Source organism: Rhamphochromis longiceps, linkage group LG13 (genome assembly GCF_057381845.1).
Source record: "Rhamphochromis longiceps isolate RC_006_pf linkage group LG13, R_longiceps_female_GT1.1, whole genome shotgun sequence".
Lineage (NCBI taxonomy): Eukaryota > Metazoa > Chordata > Actinopteri > Cichliformes > Cichlidae > Rhamphochromis > Rhamphochromis longiceps.
The window spans coordinates 1,135,015-1,154,381 of record NC_140569.1 but is presented as its reverse complement, the minus strand read 5'-3'; the positions used below and the strand labels follow the sequence as shown (position 1 = coordinate 1,154,381).

Here is a 19,367-nt window from a genome sequence, read left to right as displayed (position 1 = left end):
AAGTACTGCAAAGCCTGAGTGTATTTTGTGCGAAGTAGAGTTCAGTGTGTTTTGAGGGTATTTAAAGCCAGGTCATAGATCATAGGCTCTCATCTACATCCAGCCGAGTGTGATCTGCTCACACTTGCCTGCAGTGCACATTTTTACGTGATTCTTTTTCAGCTTGGTATGGGAGATATTTTGCTACCAGATATATTATTATTATTATCTTTATTTAACCAGGAGATTTCATTCTTAAGATAGCAAATGAATTTACACATACATTTTGGTTTAAGAAAGAAAGCAAAATTCACAGATGCATTTGAACATGTCTTCTTCGCTTTTGCCAATGACTGTTTTCTACAGTTGGACTTTTGGATCCAGCCTCTAGTGGCCCTTTGGAGGAACTGCAGTATTACAGGAGGTTAGCACTCTGTACCGGCGTACTTCGTTTCGCAAAGAGGCGGGTAAACAGTGTAACGGGACAGAAACATGGAGCCAATGGCATGTCGTCGAATCTCTGGTGGTGTTCCCACAGCCGCGACTAATGTGGAAGATTTGAGTTGCACCCACATCAACGAGATACGGGTCGTTACAGCAGCCCTATGGACACGACGTAGCGTCACGCCGGTGATGTTTTGAAGCACACTCCCTTTTCTATTACGTTCCCTGCCTCTTAGTGACTCTAGCCAATAGCAACATCTCCTACTGAAATACTTCTTTTGGCGCTAAAACCAAACTCCCTCTAGTTTTCTGTCGTCGAGGGCTCTGTTGGTGTCGCTAATTTCGAGAAAAAGGTAAGTTTAACTTTTAACCTTTAGTCGAATTACGTTAAACTGCTTTTGCGTGTTCTCGTCTGAGGAGAAATGTACACTGACATCAGTTGTAGAGCCAAGAAACTGACCAGCTACCTTTTAAACGACATACGATAACAAGGCGTTTCCAGTGTGATTTTCATCTGTTGAGCGCATTCAAAGCAGAAACGTCTGCGCTGACTTATCGTTGTTATTGTTACGGAGCGGGAATCGAGCAGCTCACGTGCAAATTATCAGACAAACATGAATAATTCACACGTGCTCATGAATGAACTGATAGGTAAATATAGGAATGTGTTAACGCCGCTGAACGCTGTTTACCACTGCATACGTTTATATTTACACGATACAAGTGTGACAACTTTATAGCTAAAGCTAGTTTAAAAAAATAAAACAACGTGTGGCATTTAGATCTAAATCCGGTTTACTGTGCATGTGGCTTTAACATTAGCAAAAGGAAAGTAAATCTGAAGCCTTCAAACAATTCTTAAGTGAAATAGAAGGTAGCAAAATATTAGTCACTGTAGGTTTGGAGGATATTTTTGGTTGCATTGATATATCTGCTGAGTATGGGTAGAATCCAGTGGGCCTGTTGACTGACACTGACAGATGGCTGATTTTGTTTTATTTTTTATTTTTTAATCTGTAGTGTCCCGTCAGTCTTACACTGTCAAAATGTCATGGAAAAATGGAGCGCTGTAAAGAAAGCAAACAGAATTATCAACAAGCAAATCCGTATCGGCCCAGGATTTTGGAATTGATGCATCAGAAGAAACCTCCATTTGTGACATAGTGCTGTTAAACCTGTATTTAGTCCACAAAGTCCATTTTAGTTGAAGGTGTCCACGTTAGATGCACCCTCTCTGAAGGTGTTCTTTATCCCTTACTGATGATGATTTCTCATGTTCAGAATCGGCGTGACACCGATCACTGGCTCAAAATGGGAATCTCTGGACTGCTGCAGTTCATCAAAGATGCAGCAGAGCCCGTCAATGTGAAAAAATACAAAGGCCAGACGGTAGCTGTGGACACCTACTGTTGGCTGCATAAAGGAGCTTTCTCGTGTGCTGAGAAACTTGCTAAAGGAGAACCGACTGACCAGTAAGCAGTTGTGTTATTTTCAATCAATTAAAACGACCCTGTTGTTGTAGGGTCTTTATCTGTTGTTATGATTTGGCACAATGCAAATAAAACCAAAGTGAACTAAAGGTGTTCTGAATGAGGCTGTTTTCTGATTAGGAATGGCCTAAAGTCTAGAACTGACAGTGGTGTTGAATTTGCCCCATCCAGGTATGTGTGGTACTGCATGAAATTTGTGGACATGCTCTTGACCTTCAGTGTTAAGCCCATACTGGTGTTTGATGGACGCAATCTGCCTTCAAAACAGGAGGTGGAAAAGGCTCGCAGAGAGTGAGTATTTACTTTTGTTTGCTTCTCGCTGTAAACATATACATTTGAACAAGTTTAACCTAAAGTGAGAACAATCACAGCTCTTGGGATCCTGATAGTTTCTGAGGAATTTGCGATGCATCCAGATAGAAAGAAAGAAACCAATACAGTACACTTCTGAGTGACTTATGTATGTATGTATGTATATATATGTATATATTGTACTATTCTTAGTTAGTGTATTGTCTGTCTTGTCTTAATGTTGGTTTAAAATGGAGCACTGTAACAAAAAATAATTTCCCCCAGGGATCAATAAAGTATTCTGATTCTGATTCATTACAAAGGCTGGGCTTTTAAAGAAGAAAGAACACATAGGAGCAGTCTTACTGAGAGCAACACAAAATGATGTTTTCATGTTTAAGACACTCGAAAGAGCGTCAGTTTTGTGACTGCATGAGATATTTTTGCGTCTGATCTTAAGTCATATGTAGGAGTTTCTCTTACGGAAGGATGTGTTCAAAATTTATCATGCAAACCTGATTTTTGGGTTGTAGTTAGGGCTGCCACAAACGATTATTTTGATAGTCGACTAGTCACCGATTATTTATGCGATTAGTCGACTAATCAGATCATCATCCACTGGACGTAAAACTACAGCTTATTGCACCAGCAGCATCTGCTCTTATATAACTATCATTAGCTTACAGCTTTAAGCTTTTAAGGTGCTAACTAAAAATAAAGACAAGATGATAGTTTATTCAATTTTAATGAAATTTGCAGATTGTTTCGGTGAAGTTTAATAAACTCCTTGCTTTCTAAAATATAACAGGACACCGGAGTAAATTCTCGAGCATCTCACACTTCTGATAATCAGCTGTCTGCTTGACGTTTATTCAGCTGTGTAAAAACTATAACTTTAATCTCAGACAAACCGATTTACTCAGGAACAAATAAAATACTAAAAAAAAAAAAAAAGCCAAACAATAACATTTTTAATTTATCTAAGTGACTCATATATATTTAACCTGAGTAGCGAAAGACGGCGGTGGGTTTGAAAACAATTTGCCGGGAGTCCGGTGTTCTCACCGCGCTAGTGACCTAGCCCCCGGCTAGCTATCGAGCTAGTGGGTAACAGACGTCTCCGAAAACGTCGGAGCGCTTTTGAAAATATGTGGTGTCTTGATAAACTGAGCAGATATTTGAGGTTTACACAGCTACATTCTCGCCTGAAAATATGTTAAACGTTTATTTTGTGACCCAGAAAGAATAATAAGAGTAACATTAAAACTAACTAGCTGCCGCCATTGTTGGAAACTGAGCTGGGCCGCGCTATGAATTCTGGGACACAGCTGCTTCTTCTTCTTCTTCGGGGTTTAACGGCAGCTGGCATCCTTGTACATGCAGTGCTGCCATCTTCTGTTTCAGTCCGTTATTACACTCTTAAATCCTGCTACTTATTCCTGCGTCTTTCAGGATCTTACAAAGCTTCAAACGACGCGTCGACTATTAAATCAGTCGTCGACGATTTTGATAGTCGACAAATCGTGGCAGCCCTAGTTGTAGTGTGGTATTTATAGCAAATTGCACTAAAAAAGCATGCCTGATGCGTTTGTGATAATTGCTTCTAGGAATGATTATTTAGAAAGGAGTACTGCGTGACTGACAGTTTGAGTGAGTGGCTCAAAGCTGTGGGCACAACACCGTGGTTCTTTCCTAAAACTCGGCCTTTAGTCGTCATGTTGGCTAACTTTTTGCCACGGTTGCACTGGTGCGCCTGGTTTTTTTTTTTTTTTTTTTTGTGGTTTATTTTTTCTTTGGGTTTATACAAAATTTTCAACTGCGTTGCTTAACACCGCAGTTTTACTTGTGCTGGAAGTGCTTCACTGAGTTGAAATGTAAACTTAAACATCTCAAGATATATGAAATAAAAATTAAATCTAAATTGGAAGGACCTCAAAGTGTCCCACAGTTTTCAAACATCTCAGTACCTGAGCAGCTCGATATCTATGGACTCTCCTCCATTGCAGTCACGTGCCCCTCAGATGGCCAACTCCTGTAATTTTGCCCCCTTTTTTCTTCTTCTTCTTTCTTTTTTCCCAGTGTGTCAGCAATGACACCATAAACATGGCGCACGCGACATCATTACTGTACGTGGGTTTACGTTCAAGCCATTTTTCTTGTGAAGAATTATTTCAGACTTGAAGTTGGTGAACAGAACATCTTCTTTGGAAACATCGTAGGTAATGTTAACCGTAATCATCATGTCGGCCTCCTGACGGCCTGTTTGCTGCTGAAAGGCCGTGGGGAGCGGGGACACTGGGCAGTGCATTTATTGCAGCATATGTGTTTTCTGGATACACTGTGCTTTTTCAGCGTTTCAATTGGAAACTTATTAGCACCAGTCACAAATGCAGTATTGTCAGCCATGGTCTCTCCACACTCACCACAGGAAATGCAGTGCATCATGTTGTCAGCTTTACTGTATCTTAGCCGGGGAAAGTGGACAAGCCGCTCTCTTCCAAATGTATACACTACCCCCTTTTACTCTCAGTGGGCGCAGTCCATCATATGTGGCTCATTATCTGATGCAGTCTCTGGACCAGTGTTGGACATAAGCTGAGAGGTCGATGGCTCCGTGTCATGAATTTCAGACGGATCAGGCCTTAATGAAAAGGTTATCGAGTGTTCTTTTCATCTTTTCTCCTTCCCCACAGCTACATCCGCCTCTGGGCCTAGGCTGCTCACCTCTCTCTATCCGCCTGCACTTTCAAACGTACTCCACCCTTGACTGTTTGTGATTGGTTTCGATCAGGGGTCCCCAATCCCAGTCCACGAGGGCCGGTGTCCCTGCAGGTTTTAGATGTGTCCTTGATCCATCACAGCTGATTTAAATGGCTAAATTACCTCCTCAACATGTCCTGAAGTTCTCCAGACGCCTGGTAATGAACTAATCATGTGATTCAGGTGTGTTGACCCAGGGTGAGATCTAAAACCTGCAGGGACACCGGCCCTCGTGGACTGGGATTGGGGACCCCTGGTTTAGATCATGATATGGGAATAATGTGTTTGTTGACCACACGGAGACTTTCAGAGTTTCTGTGAAGGTTCCCGAGCAATGAGCACACATCCCCATCACAAACAAATACTTTAACTTCATGAAGCAAAAGATGTCCAAAACCACATCCTTGACGAGGGAGCTGAGCTGTACCTGTGACTGTCCTAATTTTTTCTTTCCTGCTAACAGTGACACCACAGCATCGTATCGTATGGTTTCAAATCATGACTGTCACTTCCTTCCACCTCACGTTGTATGCCCTCAGTTTGATTTCACTTCTGTACTTTTCAGACGCAGAGAAACCAACCTACAAAAAGGGAGACAGCTGCTACGTGAGGGCAAACTGTCCGAGGCCAGAGAGTGTTTTAACCGCTGTGTTAACATCACCCCGGCTATGGCTCATAACCTGATTAAGGTGGGGTTCTTCTTCTTATTCGATCGACCTATGAGCGCTCACACGCGACGTATGAAGTGCTTCTGGTAATCACTGTCACCTATCGTGTTAACTTGTTCTGTGACAGCGGGGGTGTTTGATGCATGCTTTTAATCTTAAACCCACATTCACACAAATGCATTTTCACTTGACGCCGTCTTTGTCTGGATTAGCATTTGAGCCCATGCTCTCTGCATTTTAAGCTTCTTTCCTCTTTCTTTCTTGTGCCTCTTATCTATTTCTGGTGTTTCTACTTACTAGGGCTGTGCGATATGACCAAGATTTTAAATCTTGATATAAGATATTTATCGTCCTGACAACAATATCATTATAACAAATATATATCGCAACAAATTCACATTTTCTGTGAAATTCTGTGAATCTCGGGGAACTTGGCTTGTGTGAAGTGTTTTCAGCTGGGCGTCGTGTAGCTCTTTTTGCTTCTCATCTGTAAACTCTCGCCGTCCTCCGTCACGTGATACTTGCGTAGGTGGTAGAAGAGGTTGTTGTGCTTGAGTCTGCGGTGGGGACCAGTTTGTGCCTTAATCTGCATAGTGCAGTTTTCTGGTCCGTGTCAGACTTCTCATAACCAAACCACGTCCATGAGGTAGCCCCTCGTTTAGGAATAAGGTCCTCGATGTGTTTTGACTGGTCCTTCTATTTGTTATCACTTCAGTTTATTTTGAAAAACCTCAACAGGATCTTCAGCTTTATTGTGAAAGGTTTATGTGGGGGGGGAAAAAAACAAGCAGACGGCGAAGCCCCAGGCTGGGGTTACTGTCGTTGTTGCTAACGACAAAGCTAAAATCTTGTCTGTCCGCAGTGCGGTTATTTTAACTATAAGAGAACGACAGAACTTTAAGAAATGAATATAACCATGAAAACATAAAAACACCATGAAACAAACGATAGATGTTTTCATGTCATCATCCGATATATCGTTATATCAAACAACCCTACTACTTATTTTTTACCTGATATAGTTACATTGTTACTTTGCGTTATTTTGATATCATATTTGCTCTATCCTGCTGTATCCTACAATTCTTATTGTATGTTGTTGTATGCCTTTATTCCTGTGTTTCTCTTGCTGCACTGAGCATGTGCATGACAAAAGAATTTCCCTCGGGATAAATAAAGTTCTTATCTTATGTACTGCACGTGCTTCTGTAAATGGGAAATGAATGGTTTGTTGCTTAATTAGCAATAAAATCTATACTTTCTGTGGAGAAAGTTAGGTATCACAAAGTGACCGAGTCAATCACAAAGTGACCGAGTCATCCTCTCACAAAAAGTCTCCATCTTTGCTTGTTTATGCATAAACACTCCAAAAAAACCTTAGTGGTCTAAAACTGTTTGTATGTGCAGAAAATACTAAAATGCGTTTACAAAAATTGTCATGTAAAGGTGAAGAAAGGCTTGTTTTGGTGTGTTCTTGGACCAGGCTGCAAGGGCGAGAGGCGTGGACTGTGTTGTGGCTCCGTATGAAGCTGATGCTCAGCTGGCTTACCTCAGTAAATCTGGTTTGGCCCAGGCGGTCATCACAGAGGACTCTGACTTGCTGGCATTTGGGTGCAAAAAGGTATCTAAACTCAGGAGGTGCATTTCCAGCTGCATGCATGCAACACCATACAGCGGGGAAAATAAGTATTTGACACATCAGCATTTTTATCAGTAAGGGGATTTCCAAGTGGACCATTGACACAACATTTCCACCAGATGTTGCCATCAAGCCAAATATTGACGTCATACAAACAAATCAGAACATATAAGTATACAAGTTAAACCACAATAAATAAAGTGAAATGACACAGGGAATAAGTATTGAATACATGGAGATAACAAGGGGCAAAATGACATAGAAAGCCAGGAGATCACCTGAAATCTGTCAGTATTGATAGAGAAATCCTGTCCCCTATCAGTACTAATTGATATCAGCTGCTTTAGTCCTAATTGATGGCCTATAAAGGCTCCTCATTACCCAGAAGGCACACAGGAAAGACTTCATGATGGGTAAAAGCAAAGAACTCTCTCAAGATCTTCGTAATCTTATCGTTGAAAAGCATTTTGATGGGAATGGTTATAGGTGCATTTCCAGAATGCTGAATGTTCCTGTGAGCACTGTGGGGGCCATTATCCGGAAATGGAAAGTGCATCAGTTCACCATAAACCTGCCACGATCAGGTGCTCCACGCAAGATCCCTGTCCGAGGAGTCCAAAGAATAATCAGGAGGGTTCTCCAAGAGCCAAGAACCACTCGGACAGAACTTCAGGAAGACCTTGCATCAGCAGGTACTGTTGTTTCAAAGAAAACTATAAGCAATGCACTGAACCGCCATGGCATCCATGCACGCTCACCACGCAAGACTCCATTGCTGAACAAAAAGCATGTCAAGGCTCGGTTAAAATTTGCGCAACAGCATTTGGAGAAGCCTGTGGATTATTGGACGACTATAGTATGGTCAGATGAAAGCAAAATTGAACTTTTTGGCAGTCATTCTACACACCATGTTTGGAGAAGAAATGGCACTGCTCACCACCCCAAGAACACCATACCAACAGTCAAGTTTGGGGGTGGAAGCATCATGGTTTGGGGCTGCTTTTCAGCAAGGGGTACTGGCAGACTTCATATTATTGAAGGCAGGATGAATGGAGAGATGTACCGGGACATTCTGGATAAAAATCTGCTGCCATCTACCAGGAAGCTAAAAATGAAAAGAGGGTGGACATTTCAGCAAGACAATGATCCCAAACACAAGGCCAAGGAAACAATGAAGTGGTTTCAAAGAAAGAAAATCAAGTTGCTTGAATGGCCCAGTCAATCACCTGACCTAAATCCCATAGAAAATCTATGGAGAGAACTGAAGATTAAAGTTCATAAAAGAGGCCCAAGGAACCTTCAAGATTTAAAGACCGTTTGTGTGGAAGAATGGGCCAGAATCACTCCTGAGCAATGCAGACGACTGGTCTATCCATACAAGAGGCGTCTAGAAGCTGTAATCACCAACAAAGGCTTTTCTACAAAGTATTGAATAAAGTGTGTTCAATACTTATTCCCTGTGTCATTTCACTTTATTTATTATGGTTTAACTTGTATACTTATATGTTCTGATTTGATTGTATGACTTCAATATTTGGCTTGATGGCAACATCTGGTGGAAATGTTGTGTCAATAGTCCACTTGGAAATCCCCTTACTGATAACAATGCTGATGTGTCAAATACTTATTTTCCCCGCTGTATGTCAGTGAAGAATGAATTTATTTTAAACCTAGTGTAATCTCTAATTAGCAGGAGCAAACAGCACTGTGTTAAAGATGAATCTGTCTCTTTTTTTTCTTTTCATTCACAGGTTATTCTAAAGATGGACAAGCAGGGCAATGGCCTGGAGATAGACCAAAGCAACCTCGGCCGCTGCCGATCCTTGGGGAATGTTTTCACTGAGGAAAAGTTCCGCTACATGTGCATCCTCTCTGGCTGTGACTATCTTGCCTCTCTGCATGGCATTGGTCTGGGCAAAGCCTGCAAGCTGCTGCAGCTTGCCAAAGACCCTGATATACTGAGGGTAGGACAGGCCAAAACCACGAAGTCATCAATTTAGATATTTTATTGATCATGGTGTCTGCTTGGTCATTTGCAGTATATACAATAATCCTACTTATAAGAAAATCACGTGTTAAATGTCGGCTGTCTTTTCTTGTCCCTCACAGCTAAGTAGCTGTGGCGCACATGGCTGCCGGAGAGCAGAGCTTTCTTCCTGTTAGAAGGACGTCTTTGCTTCCTGCTAAGTGCTTGCCTCTTTAAGGAGGTTGTGTGATTGCCGGGGTTTCATTTTTCGTCTTTAGCTTATACTATAAAGTGCCTCGAGGCAATTTTTCTGACTCTTGCGAGTTAGAAATAAAATATATAAACAAAATTGAATTGAAAATGAAATGAACCCTGTCCACCCCACCCCTAAGATGCCGTAGTTGTTATTCTATACACGCTCTTAATTAGTGACAATGACAGTTATTTTGATCACGTCTGATCGACTGCTCATCTTCCTGTCAGGTAATCAGAAAGATGGGCCAGTACCTGAAGATGAGTCTCGTCGTTCCCGAGCAGTACATCGAGGGATTTGTCAGAGCCAATAACACCTTTCTCTATCAGCTGGTTTTTGATCCCGTCAGGAGGAAGGTCGTGCCCCTCAACCCATACCCAGAGCACATTGACCCAGCCACGCTGAGCTATGCTGGACTGTATCCTCGTGTCCTGTAGCACATCTGCTCCTATCTCCACTCGTGTTTGATTTAGCGAGGTGACTTGAGTAAGTTGCCTGCCTTGGCCTGTCCAGTATTTTGTCCTTGATGTTAAATTCAGTCATTTAGGGGATGATAAGGGCTTGCAAATGTCCTTGGGAAACCTTGACATCAACAGCATGGAGAGGATCGATGACTTCAGCCCAGACAAACCTATTCCACAGGTACTGGATCATGGTCAGTCAAAGGTGTTAAAATAAAGTGTTATTTTTAATATAGAACAACTTTCCAAACCTCATTTCAGCAATGCAAAAGCCGCAGTCACAGCTGGAACTACTCACCGGCCTCCACAGGGCCGAGTATATGGAGCAGAGGCTTTACGCCAGCCACCGCGGCACCTGCCCGGCCCCCAACCTCTCCAGACAGGCCTCCCTCCACCAGGGGGAAGAAGAGAGTCATCAACCTGGATGGCCTGAGGATACCCTGCAGAGAGCTGCAGGTGAAGAGGCCCGGAGAGGGTGAGATCGTCCTGCTGTGCTTATGTTGTGTAGTGGAATGTAACGAAGTACAAATCTGTTCTGTATCTACGTTTCATGCCTCTGTTTATTTACCGTGTTTCAGTATGTGAAGCATAGCTGAAACAATTAGCACGAAGATATTTTCATGTAGAAATACTAAACATTACACTATTGAGCTACATTAAACCGTGCAGCTTTGCTGATATCCATGTTAATGTTGTACATTTATTTTGCAGGTAATTCATTTGTTTGGACAGTTTTGTTGACACGAAGCCTGAAGTTGGTTTAGTTTGGCAGATTTCAACATCCACTAGGAAACTAGTACACAGACCTAGATAAAATATTATCCGCCCTTTCTAGATAGAGGTAGAATTAACAATGGCTTTCAGAGAGGTGGGAAGCTAGATGTACGGCTTAACAAGAAAAATGCAAATCAGGAAAATTAGCAGCCGGTGCATGTTGAACTCAGAGTAGTTGTGACTTCTTGAAATTTAGATTCAGAGAAGGACAAAAACATACAAAAGAGGAAATTAAACAATGGGTCATCATTTAATGGTTGCAGCTTCACAAGATTTTATTTGTTTTTTTGTTTTTTTTAAATTTTATTTTGTTATCTGTACTCTCTTGTAGACTCAAGTATATCGGACCAGGATGTGCTGCAGGAGTACTCTTCATCCAGCCCAAAGCGCTCCAGGTCAGACCAGCCAGCAGACAAGCCCACAGTCACAAGCCTGCCCCGGTCACGCAACATATTTGCCACTGTCCTGCAGAGGAGGAACCAGGAAGCTGAGGAGGATGGTCAGGTCACACGCAGCAGGTAACACTAGCCCGATTCTGACACTAACTGAAAGGACTCTATGCACAGACTGAACAATGTTTATTTGCAGTGTTGTCCAACATTTTTAGTAGAGGTGGGAATCACCATACATCCCACGATACGATATTATCACAATACTTAACGCACGATACGATATTATTGCAATTTTTAAAATATTTTGCGATATTCAGATTCTGTCCATAAAGGTAAACTTTATCAATATTCATTTTATCTAATATCAAAGTCTCACACTCAGTCTTTCTCTCATTTCAGTTTTATTGTTGACAAACTGAACGGTTTGTATTACAGTCTAGTCCAACTTAACTGAAACCATCTGGTACAATTACAGCTATTCTGAACTATGCAATATGAAAACCATGCAGCCCCTGCAGCAACTGAAGAATTTGAAAGTAAATTAAAACAAAATATAATTTTGCATTAAATAAAAGTTTTAAACTTAATTAAAATAAAACATGTCTTAAATTAAAATCAGTAAACTGTCTTGTTTATTGCTGCCATAAAAAACAGTTAAACACATTTGGACAGCGTCAGGATTCTTGCTCAGAAAAAGGATCAACATGCTCTGAAGTCAGAGCAAAACCTTTTTTGTAACAAAATATCGATTTCTGCTGTCCCTGCATCGATACATTATTAGCAAACAAAATATCACGATACTACACAGTATCGATTTTTTCCCCCACCCCTAATTCTTAGTACACGTAGTTTTCCAGCTGCTTCCTGCTGCCCAGCACACACCACACAGCTCTTTGGTCAGGTCATGGAGGCATTAAGACACTGATGCTTGGTCCTGGCAGGGGCCTCCTGAAGTCCAGCTAGAAATGCTATATATACACACACACGTGTGTATTGATTGCAATGTATATTCTGTTGTATTAAGAGTTGGTCTTGACTCTTTGACACAACACCAGGGCAGCACTGCTGATAACACTTGTGCCTCTGCAGATCTTCATCCTAACAGGTTATGAAGTCATAACCAAATGTGATAATGCTATGTCAGCAGTGTGTTTCTTTTCAGTTACAAAATAGGATATTATTAGACTTTTGCACAAGTGAGATGTAGGCTGTGAGTTTAATCACACAGGCCAGTAGAGGGACTCGGCTGACATGGATTTTAGTTGTAGATAAATGAAGGTAGAAGCACAACATTGGACCCTTATTGAACACAGATGTGTGGAAAATAATTCCTCTCTTTGTCAGTGACAGAATCGGTAAGGTAGAGACTTGGTTCATATCAGGGTAGGCTGAAAGTTCTGTGAGATACTAAAATTCATCAGAACATGTTATTATTCAAGACAGCAAAAAGGAAGTAGGATAATAATATGATGCTGCAGCTCTTGCTTCTGATTAATGCCTCAAATTAGTGGAAAGAAAATCTATTCTGAAGCTCAGAAATAAACTATGAACTGAATAAAATATGTGCTTGACACATTCAGTGTGATGAAGGTGATACTTAATAATGTTTGAGTCATTTTGGTCCTTTTGAAATTTGAGACAAATGAAATTGGCACCCTGTCCTAAAGCTTTTAAATATTGCTTTAAACCAAGCACTGTAACTCAACCAAAAAATGCTCCAATAATATTTGTTCACCATCCCCCTCACTTTTAATGTGCAGTTATTTAAACCTGACGTCTTCCCACGTGTAGATTCTTCAGCAGTTCCACAGCCACTCAGAAGTCCTCACCCAGCATTCAGAACTGTGACGCTGAGAGTTCAGATGGCCCGTCTCTGGAAACCACCAAGCCATCTCCATCACCCAGTACCACCAGTTCAGCCAGTCGTGGCCTCAGCCTATTTCGCTGGTCAGACGGCCCGTCAACTGAACAATCTAGCACGCCATTGTCCACCTCAAGCTTGTCTGCGCTGCAGCAGTTCCAGTATAAAAAGGAAAGCTGTTCATCTCCACCAAAGGTCACCAGACCCTCTGGAGATTCGGTTCTACCAGAGCCCTTCTCCCAGGACAGAAAATCAGAGAAGGATGAGCTCTCAGACTCCCCTCCCTCCCAGGACAGCGCTTATTTCTCCCAGTCACAGCCCTACCTCACTTCCTACCATAAAGAGGAAGCCCCCACCTACAGCTTCTCCTCCTCCTACCAGGAGGATGCTGCTTCGGTAAGTTGGTGTAAATCTCCCCGTTTTACAAATGCTGTTTGTCCCTTGTGGTTGGGTCAGCGTCATCACAGTTTCATTTCTGTTGAGTAGTTGCATAGAAAGGTTTTTTCTGGTTTCACAACTTTGTTTTTCTGTGTCTGACTTTGTCTGCTTCCTTAGGAAAGTAATTCAAGCAAAGATTCAGAGATAGAGCACAGTCCCACACACTCAGCAGAAGCAGAGGTGAAACCTGGCATGCCGAGAACTAAGGTGAGTTTGAACCAGAATCCAGCGTTGTGCAGGCTTTGTGTTTAATCACAGCTGAATGCACTCTTAGTTTGTTCAACACCGTCCAACACAGGGTTTTTCTTATGTGTCGATTGGCACGTTTGTTATAAACTGGGCGATAAAATGTTTAAATTGTTGTTTGTTGGTGACAACAAAGTGTTGATTGAAGTCGGTGAATGTTTTCACAGATGGCACAAAAGGCCAATAACAATGAGAGTCAGCCATACACACCAGTACATTAGGAGTGTGTGAGATACAAGAGAAGATGAAACAAATGTCTTACGAAATAAGACAGCCCAAAGCTAACTGCTGAGAAGACTGTTAAACACACACGTCTGAAGGATTTGTGGAGAGGTTTTTGGCTATTTAAAGTCAAACACAGAGTACTACACTAAACTGCCTCATGTTTCCACAAAGGAAGTTACCACCACAAATCTGTATAATCTGAAACTGTGCCATTCTTGCACAGTTGACGGTTCATCTGCACAATGCAATGTGCGTGCTTTGCATTGTCCCATACAGCTTGTCCCGTAGCAATAAGACACAGTTATACCAAAGATGCAACAGCCCAAAGGTCACAGACAAATCCATTTTTTCTGACAATCTTGTGAATGCAACAACTCGACAAGAACCTAATGTCGGACTTTCATACCAAAGGTGCATCTGCGAAAAATCTCGGATCGAGTTTGAATCCCAGTGACCGTGACCTCAGGTCAAAATCAGAGGTTTTCTGAAAACGTGACTGCATTGAGACCGGGGCGACGTAGGATTTTGAAATTCGTACCATACTTACATCTACTAGGAGGGTGAGGGGCAGCACGGTTTCATTTTTTGTTCATCTGTTTGTGGGATTCCCCGAGAATTCAAATGAATCCATGCAACTAGAGCAGGGCAATATGACCAAAAATATTTATCACCATATACATTTGAAAATTTGCGATAACGATATAACTGAGGATATAATTGGCACGAGACAAAATAGTTTACAACTCCACAACTTTATTAGTGCAAAAAACATCAATGTATTTTCACTGAAACAAGCAGCTGTTTTTTATCTGCATTAAAGTTATATAAAAACGTAACAGTGCAAATTCCTCGCTGACAGTTTAACCAAAAGGCGTTTCCAGTGGAAACTGGCCGACACATCCTCAGCATAACCATGTATAACATCCACAAAACTTAAAGAGCTTATACACACACAGTACGGTAATATTATGTTGAAGCACAGTACGTATCACTCCGCGAGGCTCCGCCTACGATAGCCGTAACGCTCCGACAATCCATCAAGCGGTGCGGCTTCGTAGCTCAGCAAAGTCGTGCTGAAACATCTGACAGATTTTCGAGCGCCGTGCACATAAAATCGTTTCGAGGTCAGTAAACACAACCAGAGTTCATACATAAGGCGCACGGGATTATAAGGGGCTCTGTCGACTGTCAGAAAAATCAAAGGATTGATTTTAAGTGCGCCGTATTTTCCAAACAACACGGTAATAACGACGGCCCGCTAGCATGCGCTACCAAAAATAGTGCTTTGTTGTGTATCTGACGGACGAAAGCTAAACCAGTTCCACACCACTGAAGCTGCAGCATTTTTACAAACCAGTTCAGGTTCATGGTTTCACTCAACGATCCGCTTTCGCTCTTCTCATTCTCCGCCATGCTTTTTCTGCCATGTGCGTATGAAAACAAAGGCGGTATTACCATAAAAGGTGTGATATGGCCCAGCCCTACATGCAACAACAAAAAAGTGATAAGGTATCGATTTTTCTTCTAGGTTTTATTTTGTATTAATACCTACATTATTTATTTGGACCGAGGAATTGGTCTTCCATTTGGTTTGCATTCTTCTGTAACACCTGGAGCTTTTGACTGGTCAGTTACAGAAGGGGAAATAAGTTGCATATCATTGAGTGACATAAGCGCTTGATTACAACCCAGCAGGAAGTCTGGCTCACACACATTGCATGATCTCAGCTTGTGGCATGTATATACAGCACAACTGTCCACAGAAACAATCTCACCATTAGTGGCCCTCAGTGTGGAAGGTCTTTCCTCACAGGCTGAAGATGATCATGAGAACGGTGATGGGCCAATCAAAACCTAGACTACAATGTTGTTAAGGAGCTTGTTAACCTGAAGGGAACTGGGACCACAACACAGTTGTTGGCACACAGTGAATATCTAAACGATTCAGAGAAGGCTTGAAGGAAACTGCTGCAGTCAGATGAAACCATAATAGAGATTGACAGACCACGTGACTTTCAACAGTGGTTGATAAGGTGGTGTACAGTAAATGTTTCTGGACTGCCTGCCGGTCTGACAGCTGCATCCATGCCCACACGCACAGTTTATAGATTTTATTCTACTCGTTACTATTTCTAAATCGTATTGATCCAAGACATTACCACGGTCTTTGCTCTTACATAATGAAAGAATGACTGTAAAAATGCTCAAAACTCTAACTGGGATTTCAGTGTGCATGAAAACCTGAACTGTGCAGAATAATCCTCTCCGCTCTGAGCTCGACATTGACTGATTCATTATGTCAGTCACCAGGTGTTGTCACCTGAAATGGCTCTGAACTATGTTGCAGTCCAATGACTGGTTTGCTCCAACGCTATTCTTGTTGTCATCAGTCTTTCATATTGTCTGTGAAAACATGGACAGCATGAATCTCACAGATGGGGAAACAAAGGCAGTGTTGCCATGACATGTGTAACTGCAGTTTCCTTACATATTAGGACGCCATGTTTTAAACCAAAAAGAAGCCCCTACCTCTTCACCTTTGTTTTCTGTCTCTTCATGCACATGGTCTCTCTTTCCAGGTTTCAGGTCTGCCAAAACCAAAGACCAGCAGCCAGAGTCAAACGGCAAGAGTGCAAACACTGGGTCCAGCGAGGGTCAGCGGACTGAGGAAAAGGTCTTTGAATCTGGGCAAGAAATTCCCCTCAGTGAATAATGAAAACAACCCTGGTGTCCAGGCCACCATCAGCAGCCTCTGGAGGAACTTCAGCTTTAAAAAGTAATTAGGAGAAATACTTCAGTGTCGAAGTCACAACAATCATAGTCCATCACCACGGCCATCAATGGTTCTGAGTTTAAGCATGTAAAACACAAGCTGGTAGTACTGACCTTCCAGAAAATCCACGTTAGCTTTAAAGATTCAATATATACAATTGTTATTTTATCTTTTGTACTGAGCGGTGCTTATTAACTCAAAGCCTGAAATCAGCACAGGAGCCATGATGTGAGATACACTTTAATTAGACCCACACGTGGGACAGCAGAAAGTGGACAGTGACAAGTTACAGCAGCAAAAATGAGGAAACGCAATGGAATAAGAGCAACATGCCATAAATAGAATAAAACAAATAAATCAAATAAAAAAATGTAAGTCAGGTAAAAGTGTGAACTGGAGTTGAACCACTGCTGCAGTGAGCCAGAAACAGCCAACAAGTGTGGTTAGTGTTACAAATGAAATCCAAACAGACGCTTTTTGTCTTTGTAGACCTTTTCTGGCCTTACTGACTACTCAAAGAAAACTGTAGGCTCCTTTTAACCAAACACTGCTTTCAGTACACTTCGAGCATGTTATCTACCTCCATTGTTACCAGGTTTATCTTGTTCTGTCAAATCAAAAGTTAATTAACGAACAGTTTGTCAGAAATGATTCAGTCGCTTCAAAGCCATCCAAGGTTTTTAAGGTGTCGAGCAGCACCAGTAACTATTCCAGCTTTTCCTCCTGTTGTTACTCAGAGAATATTTCTGAGGTCACATTGTTCACATTGTTAAAAGATGCTGTCAAAAGGAAACTGGGAGCATTTGTAGCTCATAGCTTCTCAGCAACATAGACATGGTATGCCTGTGATGAGTACAGTATTATTTAATTGAAGAGCTGTAAACTCTTCTACTCTTGTGTTTTCAGAGAAGCCCAGAAGATGACTGGCTGTCAGAAAAAAGAGCCCATGTCTCCAGTTAAAGACAATGTGCTGGCCAGCTGAACGTCAGCACACGACTGCATGTTTCACTCGGTGCTGAATGCTCGGCGGAGCGAGGCTTTTAAACATACCGTGTATGTACCTGTATTTACTGTAGAGTTTTAAATAAAGAAAGCGTCTCCCTCTGTGTAGTCTGGAGTTTTCTGACATGCCTCCCCTTCTTTACTCTTACCTGCCTTCAGCACTACAAGCACGTCACATATTAAGGTGACATGCTTTTAAAAATTGTGGCAAGCGTAGTTTTGTAAGTGCTGAAAATCACAACACGCAAGCTGAGGAATGTGGCATTAAAACTGCTGGCTGCTCAGGTACACTCACACTGCACAGGTTAGCAGTGTAACATTAGCTGTGAATGGTCAAACTTTGTCTTAAGTGTGTCTTTTTGTATAGAGGAACCCTTGAACCATGTCTCTAGCTCAGGGGTGTCCAACTCCAGGCTTCGAGGGCCGCTGTCCTGCAGGTTTTAGACGTGTCCAGCTGATTTAAACGGCTAAATGACCTCCTCAACATGTCCTGAAGTTCTGCAGAGGCCTGCTAATGAACTATTCAGGTGTGCTGACCCAGGGTGAGATCTAAAACCTGCAGGGCACGGCCCTCGAGGCCTGGAGTTGTACGCCCCTGCCTAAGCCCATTGTTGGTGATTTTGCTGGTGGTTTTCATTTGTCTGTATGTGAGAGCAGTTTATGTATGATTTACTTTTTTTTCCCTTCCAGTACAATAAAAACATATATGCCACTTTGCATCAACTCTCGGGACTGAAAAATTAACTTGGCACTCCACTCAAAATGACTTCATTGTGTTTGTCCATCTTTTCACATTTGAGTTTAAATCCGTATATATGTAAGATGTAATCATGTCATCGTATCACACAGCACTTTGAAATGTTTAGTTTTATTGTAGAGATCCTTGGATTATGCTGTTGACAGCGTTTTGGCGTGTTCTTCCATTAACATAGACTGCACAGCGTGTAGCACTGACTCTTGCGGGTGCATACTGCATGATGTCTTTACTGCAGTAAAGCAACACTCCAGTACATGTGGCTTTTAAAACAGCCAGAAATGCATTTAGGTGATTTTTAATGTGCCTACTGAGGTTTTCTCTTCATTACAAATGTTATTAGTAACTAGGATTTTTTTTTTTTTTTTTTTTTTTTATTATTATATGCAAACCCTTTAAATGGCCCCTATTTGAAGAGACATAATCATCTAAGGCGGAAAACAGTACCATTTGTTTAAAAACAAAAGTGGTGCGCTGACACTTGGAATGCTTTTAATGACGAGGACAAAGCTGCAGAGCAGGTTGACATTCTTCCTCATGAACTTTATCTCTAATCACAGCAATGATTACCACACACTACATGTTTGTCAAAGAAGATTCGATGGGCACATAGTGAATTTTATTACATTAGTCATTCCAACGGTGTTGCTGCAGGGCAGAATGCCTGAGCAGATCCAGATACCACACATGCTTCGGTGGCCTCTTAACCAGCCTGACTCATTATTGCAGAAGGCCCATTGTCCTCATTGCAGAGATTAAAGTTACAGCTTAATTCTGTTTCCTTTATTGTTTGCTTTGCACCTGCAGTTGATTGCTACAACTATAAAAGGTGAACATTTTTTCTTGGTATATTAGTTCAAGACATTATTGCACAGGTGTCCAACTCCAGGCCTCGAGGGCCGGTGTCCTGCAGGTTTTAGATGTGTCCTTGATCCAACACAGCTGATTTGA

General features: G+C 41.8%; 1 protein-coding gene across 2 annotated transcripts; it reads left to right on the top strand.

Moving 5' to 3' along the window:
* The first annotated feature begins 628 nt into the window (after positions 1 to 628).
* On the top strand, positions 629 to 18,400 carry exo1 (exonuclease 1). Of its 2 annotated transcripts, XM_085427906.1 has the most exons (14): positions 629 to 776; positions 1,705 to 1,895; positions 2,085 to 2,204; positions 5,530 to 5,653; positions 7,116 to 7,253; positions 9,023 to 9,235; positions 9,721 to 9,908; positions 10,030 to 10,132; positions 10,213 to 10,426; positions 11,057 to 11,243; positions 12,909 to 13,374; positions 13,534 to 13,623; positions 16,467 to 16,663; positions 17,567 to 18,400. In XM_085427906.1, the coding sequence occupies exons 2-14, from the start codon at positions 1,735 to 1,737 to the stop codon at positions 17,640 to 17,642; spliced, it is 2,277 nt and encodes a 758-aa protein (XP_085284032.1). In that variant the 5' UTR covers positions 629 to 776; positions 1,705 to 1,734; the 3' UTR covers positions 17,643 to 18,400. The 2 variants fall into 2 exon arrangements, 1 of the variants encoding a protein (XP_085284032.1); XR_014914316.1 differs by lacking the exon at positions 17,567 to 18,400 and having other exon boundaries at positions 10,213 to 10,407; positions 16,467 to 16,605.
* The last annotated feature ends 967 nt before the right edge of the window (positions 18,401 to 19,367 follow it).

Coding starts and splice junctions, on each gene's coding strand:
- exo1 (XM_085427906.1), top strand. CDS start 1,735: ATGGGAATCTCTGGACTGCTGCAGTTCATCAAAGATGCAGCAGAGCCC. Junction 9,236..9,720: donor AAGACCCTGATATACTGAGG/GTAGGACAGGCC, acceptor TCTTCCTGTCAG/GTAATCAGAAAGATGGGCCA. Junction 16,664..17,566: donor AGGAACTTCAGCTTTAAAAA/GTAATTAGGAGA, acceptor TTGTGTTTTCAG/AGAAGCCCAGAAGATGACTG.